General features: G+C 38.1%; 1 protein-coding gene across 5 annotated transcripts in view; it reads left to right on the top strand.

Moving 5' to 3' along the window:
• inpp4b (inositol polyphosphate-4-phosphatase type II B) overlaps positions 1-14,826 on the top strand; it is a 514,249-nt gene that overhangs the window by 198,316 nt on the left and 301,107 nt on the right. For all 5 annotated transcript variants that reach the window (XM_078404977.1, XM_078404995.1, XM_078404967.1 and 2 more), the window contains one exon: positions 10,356-10,440. In XM_078404977.1, the coding sequence (XP_078261103.1) occupies positions 10,356-10,440 (85 nt within the window). The remainder of the gene's footprint in view (positions 1-10,355; positions 10,441-14,826) is intronic.

Genomic DNA, 14,826 nt, shown 5'->3' with positions numbered 1-14,826 from the left:
TAATTCCCCTTCAGTTGATAATCTTGGATTATCCTCAAATGCATCAGCTTTTTGTTAATCCTGAGACATCTTTGAGTGGAAGGTGTTTCAGGGTGCTGGGCAGAGGGGGAATTGCTTCGTGCAAAGCCGACCAAATTCTTCCTGGTAGAATTGTTAATAGTTGAGAATTTTCAGCTTAAGACCAATACTGGCAATGAGATTAAGTTTTCTGATCAAAGAAAGCAAAATCACAGGTTAAACATCTGGATGAGATGGTTTTGTTTGAACTTACTAATAATAATGATGTGTGAGAGACAGATCTTTAGGACCTGATCATTTTCATGCAAGCTTATTAAAAGATACAGGAGGTGAAATAGAAGGCAGTGGAGGCCAATTCACTGGATGTTTTCAAGAGGGTTAGATTTAGCTCTTAGGGCTAAAGGAATCAAGGGATATGAGGAAAAAGCAGGAACGGGATACTGATTTTAGATGATCAGCCATAATCATATTGAATGGCAGTGCTGGCTCGAAGGCCTACTGCATGGCCTATTCCTGCACCTATTTTCTATGTTTCTATGATTTTGTTATTTGTTTCTATCTTATTCTTCAAAGCCAAATTGGACATTTTGCAATACGTGGTTGTCAAATAACCACATGGTTGAATTCTTCAGTGTAATTTCATTGCACATTTCCACATGTTTGTTAGTTCATTCATTATTTATCAGATTTGCACATCTGCATAGTTTTTCAATGTTACGCCATAGGTAACATCCTAACCAGTTTGCCATAGTCAGCATGTTAACTAATTAACTGAAAGTGAGCTATAAAACTTTTCCAAAGTTCAATTACTGCATGTAATTCTGCACATTATTATCCTTAAAAGAATCTCCCGATTAAGGTCGATAACCTTTGAGATTCAGTTCTGATTCTTCTCAAGCTCCTTAGTACCTTTTAATAATTAAATGAGAAAAATAATTTTATGTGTCTCAAATACTAATTCAAGTTATCCAAACTTTGGAATGTTCAAAACTTTTCAATTTTTATATGTAGATGGTATCATGTCTGGAATTGGAGACGATCGCATAATTTATAACATTAACCAGATTGCAGAGGGCCCTAGAATTCAGGTCATTATAATTTCTAATGTAATCTTAATGCAGATTAATATTTTATCAGGTGACATTTCGGTTCGAGACCCTTCTTCAGACTGAGAATCAGGGGAAAGAGAAACGAAAGATATAGATGGTGATATAGAGAGATAATGAAAGATATCTTTCATTCATTTGTTCTATATCTCCCTAGATCACCGTCTATATCTCTCACTTCCCTTTCCCCAGACTCTCAGTCTGAAGAAGGTTCTCGACCCGAAACGTCACCTATTCTTTTTCCCCAGAGATGCTGCCTGTCCTGCTGAGTTACTCCAGTTATTGTCTATCTTAAGTTTAAACCAACATCTGCATTAATATTTTATTAACTGATAATACAAGACATGACAGAGAGAATAACAGAAAACATGCATTTGTGATCAAATCCAGTAAATTACAACAGGTTATTGTTCTTTTTTCAGGTTTAGATTACTTATAACCATCTAACTGTTGTTATCTATCTATCTATCTATCTATCTATCTATCTATCTATCTATCTATCTATCTATCTATCTATCTATCTATCTATCTATCTATCTATCTATCTATCTATCTATCTATCTATCTATCTATCTATCTATCTATCTATCTATCTATCTATCTATCTATCTATCTATCTATCTATCTATCTATCTATCTATCTATCTATCTATCTATCTATCTATCTATCTATCTATCTATCTATCTATCTATCTATCTATCTATCTATCTATCTATCTATCTATCTATCTATCTATCTATCTATCTATCTATCTATCTATCTATCTATCTATCTATCTATCTATCTATCTATCTATCTATCTATCTATCTATCTATCTATCTATCTATCTATCTATCTATCTATCTATCTATCTATCTATCTATCTATCTATCTATCTATCTATCTATCTATCTATCTATCTATCTATCTATCTATCTATCTATCTATCTATCTATCTATCTATCTATCTATCTATCTATCTATCTATCTATCTATCTATCTATCTATCTATCTATCTATCTATCTATCTATCTATCTATCTATCTATCTATCTATCTATCTATCTATCTATCTATCTATCTATCTATCTATCTATCTATCTATCTATCTATCTATCTATCTATCTATCTATCTATCTATCTATCTATCTATCTATCTATCTATCTATCTATCTATCTATCTATCTATCTATCTATCTATCTATCTATCTATCTATCTATCTATCTATCTATCTATCTATCTATCTATCTATCTATCTATCTATCTATCTATCTATCTATCTATCTATCTATCTATCTATCTATCTATCTATCTATCTATCTATCTATCTATCTATCTATCTATCTATCTATCTATCTATCTATCTATCTATCTATCTATCTATCTATCTATCTATCTATCTATCTATCTATCTATCTATCTATCTATCTATCTATCTATCTATCTATCTATCTATCTATCTATCTATCTATCTATCTATCTATCTATCTATCTATCTATCTATCTATCTATCTATCTATCTATCTATCTATCTATCTATCTATCTATCTATCTATCTATCTATCTATCTATCTATCTATCTATCTATCTATCTATCTATCTATCTATCTATCTATCTATCTATCTATCTATCTATCTATCTATCTATCTATCTATCTATCTATCTATCTATCTATCTATCTATCTATCTATCTATCTATCTATCTATCTATCTATCTATCTATCTATCTATCTATCTATCTATCTATCTATCTATCTATCTATCTATCTATCTATCTATCTATCTATCTATCTATCTATCTATCTATCTATCTATCTATCTATCTATCTATCTATCTATCTATCTATCTATCTATCTATCTATCTATCTATCTATCTATCTATCTATCTATCTATCTATCTATCTATCTATCTATCTATCTATCTATCTATCTATCTATCTATCTATCTATCTATCTATCTATCTATCTATCTATCTATCTATCTATCTATCTATCTATCTATCTATCTATCTATCTATCTATCTATCTATCTATCTATCTATCTATCTATCTATCTATCTATCTATCTATCTATCTATCTATCTATCTATCTATCTATCTATCTATCTATCTATCTATCTATCTATCTATCTATCTATCTATCTATCTATCTATCTATCTATCTATCTATCTATCTATCTATCTATCTATCTATCTATCTATCTATCTATCTATCTATCTATCTATCTATCTATCTATCTATCTATCTATCTATCTATCTATCTATCTATCTATCTATCTATCTATCTATCTATCTATCTATCTATCTATCTATCTATCTATCTATCTATCTATCTATCTATCTATCTATCTATCTATCTATCTATCTATCTATCTATCTATCTATCTATCTATCTATCTATCTATCTATCTATCTATCTATCTATCTATCTATCTATCTATCTATCTATCTATCTATCTATCTATCTATCTATCTATCTATCTATCTATCTATCTATCTATCTATCTATCTATCTATCTATCTATCTATCTATCTATCTATCTATCTATCTATCTATCTATCTATCTATCTATCTAACAAACAATTTTTGCACCACGTTAATCACCATTATCCTGGGCATATTATGTAACAACTCTCATTCAAATTAAAGCTATATTTTTAAAGCTACAGGCATTTTAAAGTTTAAAAATTCACTTTCTAACCCAATTCCTGAAACTCCTCAGTGTATGACGTCACAATGCTCCACGTTTTCGACTTCATTTGCTCCTCACTCGCCAAAACAAGATGGCCAGGGAGGGGAGAGGGGGTGGGGAGGAGGGGAGGGAGGTGGGGGTCGGGAGGGGGGGATAGGGGTGGGGAAGGGGGAATGGGGGTGGAGGCAGGGGAGGGACAAGTGGGGGTGGGGTAGGGGGGGATGGAGTGGGTCAGTGGGGGGAGGAGGGGGGGATAAGGGGGATTGAGTGGGGGGGGGGGGGGGTTGAAGGTGCTACACCAATACAGGAGAGGCTGAGTCCAGGGCTCACTCAGTGACGACACCCTCTCCCCTTCCCTGTTCCCCCTCTACGAGGAATGGGCCCAATGGGTCCATTTTGTCTAGTACTCAATAAGAGTGAAGAAAAATAATTGCCACATTGATAAAATCTTCAGCATTCTTTACAAAAGGAATATAAAGGAAAGGATCTTCATGCAGCTTTTGGATTCTAACTTTACATAAACTTTTTAAAATAAAATATAAATTCTTTGACATATCTTCATTAGGGGATTGACTTTTTTTTAGTCTGTCAGATTAATGTAGGGTTTTCAACAATATAAGTTTATCATTTTTATATGACAAAAGCTCTCTGAGTGTGGAAGGTGTCAATTTGAAAAACTAGGCCAAAGAAGCAGTCACTGAATTAAGTTGGGCTTTTGTGAATATTCAAATATTTAGAATATTAATCAAAATATTCATTTTATGAAAATAATTAAACCACGTATTTTAATTTAAACTGCATGGAATAAAAAATAATTTCTAAATCATAATTATTCACCTGTCAAAATCTGAAATTTTAAGAGGTCCCTTGATAAAATAAATCATGCCATTGTCTACAATTAAAATGTTTAAGTTTTAGCCTTTGATAAAATTACTAAGAAAAACTAAGAAATAGAAAGATGAACTTTTTTAACAGGCTAATAATAAAACTGGTTTTAATAAACATCAGAGGTGTTTGCCTAGACACTAAATTGCTGCTATACTTGGGGTAGAACAAAATCGCAGTATAACGTGTGATGATGAAATATGTCTGTCCCACTCAGAAAATCTTGAAATTTGTCAATAAAGATTCTCGTGTGAAACAATGTTGGTGTGGCTGGCACCCAGAAATGAGCACTAAATGAGAACTTGCACGATTCCTGATAATTTCCCCCCCGATTTGTAGAGCCCTCAGGTTTTTGCTGCTCAGTATCAGAAAAGGGCATAGCCCTTGAAAGCCATACTTCCCGTGACACCCAGACATCAACACCTTACTTGTAGGCTGCCTTGGATGATTCAGAGGCTGGACATAAGGCCGAAGAGAAGACTCCTCTTCAGTTGATATACTTCTGTCAAACATAGCCAAATGCTATTATTGCATTTCGTTGGTTGGAAGTAATCTAAATCGGAATGGATTTACCATATCCTTGTAATTATAGTTCTTCATCTCAGAACTAATCTCAGATACCTCCTGTAAACGTGATGACCATCATTGAACACAGTACTCCAGTTGAAGTTGGACCAGTGTTTTTTTAATGCACATTCAGTATGACTTTTCGGCTTTTATTGCCGATGCCACTGTTTGTAAAGTCCAGATCTGTGTATGCCATGTTAATCGCATTGACAACCTGCCCTGCCATTTTTTATGATTTTGACACACACATAATCCTTGGGCCCACTACTGCTGCGCCACTATTACAGCATGATTCTTATTCTGTTTTACCTGTCCTCATGCTTCACAACGAAATGTATCATCTCACATTTCTTTACTTTAAACATACTTTTTTTGCTTTTGATTTAATCTTATGTTTCCCTTTTCTGACTCTGTTTGCGAGCGCATCTTATGCTTGTACACTTTACCTCATTCCATAATATTCTGATTATCATTACCCCAGTCATTGCCTTGTACTAATGCCTTTCCATTATCTTTGCCTTCCTAAATACCCCCTCAACTGGACCCCCTACCCATTTAGCATTTCTCTCTTCTAATTCATCTTCCAAAATTTCAACTCAGCTTTATCATAATTTTCAGTTACAATTCACTACACATAAGCAAACATACGAACCATAGGTGATTCATTGGGTCAACCAGCTGATCCAGCCACCTGGCATCTAACTGCACAATGAGCAAAGTTGTGAAGTTGTGCAGCACACTCAAGTTTATAGTCTCAGTTTGGCCATGGGTCAAGTAAAGTTTTACCGCTTGCAGAATTGTACACAAATTTATTTTGTTAAAATGTCCATGAACAAATCCATAGCTATGCTTTGAGGTTGAATTGTTTCACCTTCCTTGCAACAATAGTTAATACTAGACCAAGTGGACCCGTTGGGCCCAAACATCTCCTGCATTGGTGCAGCACCCTCTCCTCCCACCCTTCCCCCCTCCCCCCTCTTCCCCTCTCCCCCTCCCCTTTCCCCCCCTCCTTCCCCCTCTCCCTTGCCCCCTCCTTCCCTGCTCCCCCTCCCTCCCTCCCCCTCCTCCCTCCCCTCCCCTTCCCCTCCCCTCCCCCTTCCCCTCCCCCCCACTCCATCCCCTTCAACCCCCCTTATCCTCCCACCCCCTCCCCCCTCCTCCCTCTCCCCCTCCCTCCCCCCCACCTACCTCCTTCTCTCCTCCCCCCTCCCTCCCCTCCCCTTCCCCTCCCCGCCACTCCATCCCCCTCAAACCCCCTTATCCTCCCTCCTCCCTCCCTCCCCTCCTCCCTCCCTCCCTCCCTAGGAGATAGATTTAAACTTTAAAATGTGAATAATTGAAAATATAACACCGATTTCAATTAAACTTCATCCATTAACACCAAAGGGACGACGGTGAGTAAGGTGGGCCTAACATAGTCGCGCTATCGTGTACTGTTTTGGATGTAGTTCAGGAACAACAAACAAACAAGTGTATAGATGAAAGCTCCCAGTTAATTCATTTGACCCAGAGAATTTGTGGTTTTCCACATTGTCAGTTTTTGACATTGTTAGCAGGTAGACGAGGCAGAATAAATTTGTATTCGTTGACAGTCATTATTTTCAAAACTACTGGTTGATTTGGTCATATAAGAGAATCATAGCAGATGGACTGAAGGGCTTGTTCCTGTCCTGTACTGTTCTATGATCCATATGTTCTCTGGAGACTCATTTGGCCTTGAATGCATATTAAATTATTGTGCTAGTTCTGTGAAAACTCTCCATTTTGCCCCATTTTGCCCTTATGACGGCTTCCATATTTAATTTCAAATATATTACTAGTTACCTCATAATTAATTTTATACATTAATGCTGACACCAGCGTGTCAAAGTGTTTTAGATATCATCGCAACTCTGCAGAAAAAAAATCTCAAACTCTTTTTTTGCCAATTATGTTAAACCTGTAAATTCTGATGACTAATTAAGCTACTGGTAGAAATCAAACATGCTTGTGCTGCTATTTACTTCATCAAATGTCTTCATAATTTTGGACAACGATCCCTTAACCATTTTCTATTCTGAGGACAGCAATGTCAATTTCTCTGATCTGACCAGTAACTAAGGTCTAAGATCACTATTATTAAACTCATCAATAAATTCGTGAATTGAAAAGGAATAGAGGAAAAAAAAGAAACAAATATGATTTTTTTAATTACCTGATGTGCTGATTTATTGAAAATATTTTGTTTTTGGTTATCCCAACATCTAGTGAAAATATTTTAACAGGTTTTAAGTATCGTTTTCTAAAATTGTATCCAATCTGTGTTTGATTTAATCTTTTTTGTAGAATTAATGCATTAAGTTCGGTAAGGATTGGTTAAGATTATAATTCATGATTTTTTTAAAATTCTGGAGATATTAAGAACATAAGAAATATTTGGTCCCCTGAGATTATTCTTCCATTTAATGTCACAGCGGTTTCTCTGTCTTGTTTATTTTATCACACCGTGCCCATAACCTCATGACTAACATTTGTCAGTCTTAGTTTTGGGCCTACTCAATGACTGAGTACTCACAGACCTCTGAGGCAGAGAATTCCATAGATACAAAATAGTATGGCAGCACAGTGGCCCGGTGGTAGAGTCGCTGCCTTACATCGCCAGAGACCCAGGTTCGATCCTGACTATGGGTGCTGTCTGTATGGAGTTTGTACGTTCTCTCTCTGACTGCATGGGTTTTCTCTCGGTTTCCTTCCACACTCCAAAGACATACACATTTGGAGGTTAATTGGCTTCTGTAAAAATTGTAAATTGTTACTCATATGTAGGATAGTGTTAGTGTATGGGGTGATCACTGGACTGAGCGGACTCGTTGGCCATCTCGAAACTCAAAAATCTAATGAAAATATATATTTTTTGTTTATTTCAGTCCTAAATAGTTAACTCCTGATCTTAAGACAATATCCCTTAGTTTGAGATTGTCCAGTTTGAGGAATAGGATCCATCTACCCTGTCACTTTCTTTTAAAATCCTCTTGCATAAAAAGATCACTTTGTATTCTTCTGAACACCAATTTTATCAAACTCTTCCTGTGACAATTCCCTCTATGTATATCATTCTTTCTGCATGGGGACTAAAGTCACAGACATTACTCTATATGAGATTCCACTAAAGCCCAGTTCAATTTCCCCAATTTTGAACTCTGATTCCTTTACAGGGGGAGCATCCCAATTCAGCAATTGGTTGTTGTCTTACCAGTATATTACGTTCTGTCTTCTTGACAACAGCACATAAATATCCCTCTGCATGTTAATGGTAACATTTTTTTCCAAACACTTAACAAATATATTTTATCCTTCAAGGTGGATAATTGTATTTTGTCCCATTTTACTGTATCTGTAACCTTGCCCACCTGCTTAACCTAATCATATCATTTCAAGGATACTTTTGCACACATCTCACAGTTCACTTTCCATCTGGGATTGTTTTGTCAGTCACCCTAGAAGTATGACAATCTGTTTTTTGAAATGAGGCATGAACAGTGAATAGCTCGGGGGCCAATATTGACTTCTTTGTACCCCTATGGTAAATATCTGTCAACCTGAAACTATCTTGATCCATTTTATGCAGAAAAGAAAATGGGCAGAGAACGTTTCACATCAGGATCATTCCTCCAGCAGTTTCTTCTTTGCTCATGATTCCAGCATCTGCAATATCTTGTATTTTCATTCAGTTTCCTATCTCTTAAACAATATTTTCCCTAAATATTTTGGTTACCTTTTGTTCTGCTTGCTTTTATTCTGTTTCACTCAGTCGACAGAGGAAGGCATTTAACCCCACTAATTTAGCTCCAAGAAATAGCTGCCCAATTTAGACCTCAAAGCATGAATTCTTGTCTGTCTAATTAGCTTTTGTAAGTTTCCAAAAATTTGATTTTACTATAATTTCCAGTAATGCATGTTCCGGATCTTAACATTCCACTGCCCAAAGAAATTTCAACTCTTTCCCTTCTAGGTCTTTAATTAATTATCTTAAATCTGTTCTTGGTTACAGACTCGTATCCGCAAGGAAGCATCTTCTTTTCTCTTGCTTTATCAATATTAAACCTTATCATAATTTTGAAGGGTTTTTTCAGGAATAGTATTGCTTTTCTTTGTGAAGCAATGTAATTAAAATTACGGATACAAATCAAAAACTGCTGATGCTGAAAATTTGTAATAAAAGCTGGAAATGCTAAGTAAGTCTTGGCATCAGGGAATGCAACACTTGTCCTCTCACCTCTTCCTTTCTCACCAGCCAGACCAAAAGCTTCCTTCCAAACGGAGCAGTGATTCATTTGTGCTTCTTCCAATCAGCGTTTAGAATATGGCCTCCTGTATATGGGAGAAACCAAACACAGATTAAGTGATTGCTTTATGGAGCACTTACACTCAGTCTGCAGGAGCTTCCAGTTGCCTGCCACTTTAATTCATCATCCCCCCTCCTCTTCTGTTTTTTCTAGCTGAGACCTGCATTGCTTCAGTGAGGCCCAACACAGCTTTAAAGAACACCACTTATCTAATGTCCAGATGCTCAGCAGCCTTCCACAGTTAATAATGAATTCTTCATCTTTGGTTAACTTTTACATAAGTCCATATCACCCCCACTGGTTTCTGAAGACCATTTTGTTGTAAACGAATCATTAGATGAGGCATTTTGAAATTAGCCTTTTAATGTTTTTAAGTCATTTTGCTTCCACAACATTTCATTGCTTTAGACATTTCTTAATAAACATTGCTATGCATTCATGACAATAACATTTTTTGTATTACCTATAATACCATATCAGATTGTAATTATGTTTCTGCTGAAAGTATTTTGGGAACAGTCGTGTACATTTGACCAATAAATGTTTAAATTGACAATGTTAATACCTTGTTTAATATCCAAAAAGCATTTTTGAGCTTTGTTAAGGTTAAGTGACCTGCAACAATTGGAATGTTGTATGCAGACTTTGTCTTCTCTAATCCATGATGTTAATTTATTGCAAGAGAGGTGCACCATTTCAATAACTGCTGAATATTTTCACAGAACAATAATGTAGGAGTTGCTCTGATTTATAATTTCTTCCATTTATTTCCTGCAGACATCAGGTCCTGCTGAAGTAATAGTCCTGGAACGATGTTCCATTCTGGAATGCAGAGATAGCAAGAGCTCAGCATTAAACATCAGTAAGTATTGAAAACAGATATGCAATTTTAAATGATGCAACTTAAATAATACGAAACAATTTTTCAAGGCAATGTTCTATTATGCTTTTTTTTAAATGAAAAAGAATCAAAAATTGGCCAAAAAGGATTTGGCACATTGGCCTTCATCAGTCAGAGTATTGAGTATAAAAGTTGGAAGGTCATGTTGCAGTTGTATAAGACGTTGGTGAGGCGCATTTAGAGTATTGTGTTCAGTTCTGGGCACCATGTTTTAAGAAAGATATTGTCAAGCTTGAAAGGGTTCAGAGAAGATTTACGAGGCTGTTGCTAGGTCTATAGGGTCTGAGCTATAGGGAGAGGTTGAGTAAACTGGGACTCCTTGGAGCGCAGGAGGATGAGGGGTGATCGTATAGAGGTATATAAAATCATGAGAGTAATAGATTGGGTAGATGCATTGAATCTCTTGCCCAGAGTAGGCGAATCGAGGACAAGAAGATATAGGCTTAAGGTGAAGGAGAAAAATTTAATAGGAATCCGAGGAGTAACATTTTCACACAAGGGGTGGTAGGGGTATGGAACAAGCTGCCAGATGAGGTAGTTGAGGCAGGGATTAAGAAACAGTTGGTCAGGAACATGGATAGGACAGGTTTGCAGGGATACGGGCAAAAAGCAGGCAGGTGGGACTAGTGTAGCTGGGACACGTTGGCCGGTGTGGGCAAGTTGGGCCAAAGGGCCTGATTCCATGCTGTATCACTCTATAACTCTAATTGGCCTCATGAAAATATCAGAGGTTTTATGTTGAAGAATTGTGGTCATTGGGTCATAGAGTGTGAAAACAGGCCCTTCAGCCCAACTTACCCACACCGACCAACATGTCTCACCTACACTAGTCCCACTTGCCTGCGTTTGGGCCATATCCCTCTCAACCTGTCTTATCCATGTACCTGTCTAAATGTTTCTTAGACCCAATCTATTTCTCTCATGATTTTGTACACCTCTATAAGATCACCCCTCATTCTCCTGCGCTCCAAGGAATAGAGTCCTAGCCTGCTTAACCTCCCTATAGTTCAGGCCCTCAAGTTCTGGTAACATCATCGTAAATCTTATTTGCACCCTTTCCAGCTTGACAACATTTTTCCTGTAACATGGTGCCCAGAAATGAATGCAATACTCTAAATGCGCCCTCACCAACATCTTGTATAACTGCAACATGACCTCCCAACTTCTATACTCCCTGATAAATTTGTGGACAACCTTTCTGTTAGCATTTTAGTTAAAAGAGTAAAGAATGGTTGAAACCACACATTACAGCAACAGATTGAGAAACTCCATCTCAATGTGCAATTTTTATGTATACTGTGAGGTAGACTGTCTAAACGTTCCTCATGTGAAGTAGGAGTTTAGCTGGTAGAATCTGCAGTTTCCTTCCGTGGGCAGCGGTAGAGTTGCTGCCTTACAGCGAATGCAGCGCCGGAGACTTGGGTTCAATCCCGACTACAGGTACCGTCTGTACGGAGTTTGTACGTTTTCCCTGTGACCTGCGAGGGTTTTCTCCGGGATCTTCGGTTTCCTCCCACACTCCAAAGATGTACAGGTTTGTAGGTTATTTGGCTTGGTAAATGTAAAAATTGTCCCTAATGGGTGTAGGATAGTGTTAATATGCGAGGATCGCTGGTCGACGCAGACCCGGGTGGGCCGAAGGGCCTGTTTCGCATTGTATCTCTAAACTAGTAAATGAAACTGTTCAGTATGTATTAACATGTCTTATCTGGTGGTGTCTGTACAAGTGCAGTCTATGTCTAACCACCACTGATTTTCACCCATACACGAATGGCCAATGGCACCCAAGCATTGTGAGAACTGCTTTGGCAAAAATTAAAGGAGAATAACCTGTACAGTTCCAAGGATATAGACCCAGAGCTAGGAACAAGCTTCAGGTAATACTGGTTTAGATGAACAAATTTAACCCTTGGATTACCTTGACAAAAAAACACCTATGTCAGGATGCTATCAATTGACTCAAGCTCAGCCACCGATGCCATAATACCAAATAATCATCCCTAAACTTCTGGACCTTGTTCTTGAGGCCTTCTTCTGCTTCAACTAGCTTCTAGACTTCATGACCTGCAGACCTCAGTCAACCGGAATTGGTCATAACATTTCTTCCACCCTGACCCTCAACATTCATGCTCTTCAGAGTATCTCGGTCATTGCTGTGTGGCGAAGTACAGCTCCAACTCAATCTTTAAATTCACCAATGGCACCACTCATGTCAGCTGAAGCAACAACAAATTGAGACAAAGTAAAGGAGAGAGATCAGGAACCTTGTTTTAGTCTTTTTGGTTATTTTTAGTGTGTTTTAAAAGTTTGTGTTAATGTTCTCTGGTTTGTTTTATGTGGGGGTTGGGGGAGGGGATCAGGGGAAACTTTTTTTCAATCTCCTACCTTGCCGGAGATGCGATTGTTTTCCGGATCATATCTCCGGTCGCTCTGCGGCCTAACATCATGGAGCTGGCGGCTTTGCTCGAGACTGGCTTTGAGCCCCACCGCGGGGCCGTGGAGCCTGCGATCCCTTGCCTGGGATCGATTCTCCAACCACGGCCTGTGGATTATAGCATTGAAGATCACGTAGTCTCGGGTAGAGGCTGATGTCGGAAAGCTCTAAAGTCGCAGGAGGTTCGACTAGCCCCGACTTGGGGTTCGATCGCCCGGCGCAGGGGTGCTGAGATCCCCCCAATGCAGGAACTTGATCGCCCCGACGCGGAGGGTCCGACCGCCGGCTGCTAGAGCCAAGATCGCCCCGACAATAGAAGGCTCAAGTGTCCCGACTGCAGGAGAACCAAAAAGGGATCCATCACAGTGAGGAATGTGGAGAGTCGCTTTGTTGGATGTTCATGTTAAAAATTCATTTGGGTGTCTTGTTGCTCTTTATTGGTATGACTGTATGGCAAATTAAATTCCTCGTATGTTGCAAAACATACTTGGCTAATAAAGTACTGTTGCAATTATGATTATTAACCTCCTGAGGAAGCGGTGGGTGGGGAGTGGAGATTGGTGTGGGGAGGTAGGTGAACGTAAGCCTACCCTCATCAGCGGAGATGCTGTTAAGATAGTTCACAGCTTCAAATTCCTTGGCATACATATCATCAGCAACAAACCTGATCCCTTCACACTGATACAGTGGTCAAGAAAACACATCAGCATATTTATTTTCTTAGAATGAGAAGATTCGGCACATCCATAAGGATTCTCATGAAATCTACAGATGTCCTATAGCAAGTATTTTGATAGGATGCATCTTGGGCTGGTTTTGCAACTGCTCTTTTCTTGACTGCCTGAACATGTAGAGAGTGGTGAACACAGCATCGTCCATCCCAGGCTCATCACTTTCCTTCTCCATTTCATCTTCACTGCGTTTCATCAGGATGCTTCCACCTTGTTCATGCCCTTTTCACTCTTCTATATTCTTGGAGAAGATACAGGAGCTTGAAAGCCCAGAAGACCAGACTTAAGAAGTCTTCCCCACCACTATCCCACTTCTGAACTGATCACCTCTTTCATACCCATTTCCCTGGGGTGTTGTCACATATTCTAACTCTACTTCATTCCGTTATTCCATTAGTGCATTTTAGTAATTTTGTTGTACTACAGATTGCCTTACAATCTTTGCTACATTCTGCTGTTTTGGTTTAATTGTTGCATTTATTACTAGTATATGCTGTTTACGCTGAGCTTCGTGCGAACAAGGAATTTCATTGCGCACTGGTGAACCTGACAATAAACTAATCTGATAAACTAATCTGCACTGAGGCTCCTCAACTTGCTCCCTCTCCCACCCCAAATACCCATCCTCCCAGAGACTTGAATACCTGCAATCTGTCCACATTCCTCCCCTCAGCTGGCAACAGTTTGATCTTGCAGTGGTTAGTGCTTGGAGAGATGTTTATTGACCAACCATATATTGTTTTTTTGAAGAGTAGAAACAAGGATTTGCAGATGCTTGTTTAAATAAAAGGCACAAAGTGCTGGAGTAACTCAGCGAGTCAGGCAGCATCTCTGGAGAACTTAGATAGGTGACCTTTCAGGTCGGGACCCTTTTTCAGGCTGAGAGGGGTGATAATCTTCACTATTTCTTTTATGTGTATTTCCAATTGCCAAAGAATATTGGGATATATAGAGTCGGTAGCGATCAGTTTGCCTCAGGCTGGTTTGTAGCACAATTGTTTTATTTTCAAAGAACCAATCTGATGTACTGTTTTGCTAAGGTGTCAGGTTTTTCAAATGGTTGAAACATAATTTGGAAGAGGAATGCATTGTAGGCTAACATTGTAGGCCTGAGGTACAACAATGAGTTAATTTGCTGGGTGAATGAATTGCCTACTTCTGATCTACAGATGAGGAAATTCC

The sequence above is a fragment of the Rhinoraja longicauda genome, chromosome 1 (genome assembly GCF_053455715.1).
Source record: "Rhinoraja longicauda isolate Sanriku21f chromosome 1, sRhiLon1.1, whole genome shotgun sequence".
Lineage (NCBI taxonomy): Eukaryota > Metazoa > Chordata > Chondrichthyes > Rajiformes > Arhynchobatidae > Rhinoraja > Rhinoraja longicauda.
Note: the sequence above shows the minus strand (reverse complement) of the source record. Positions and strands in the feature narration are given on the sequence as shown.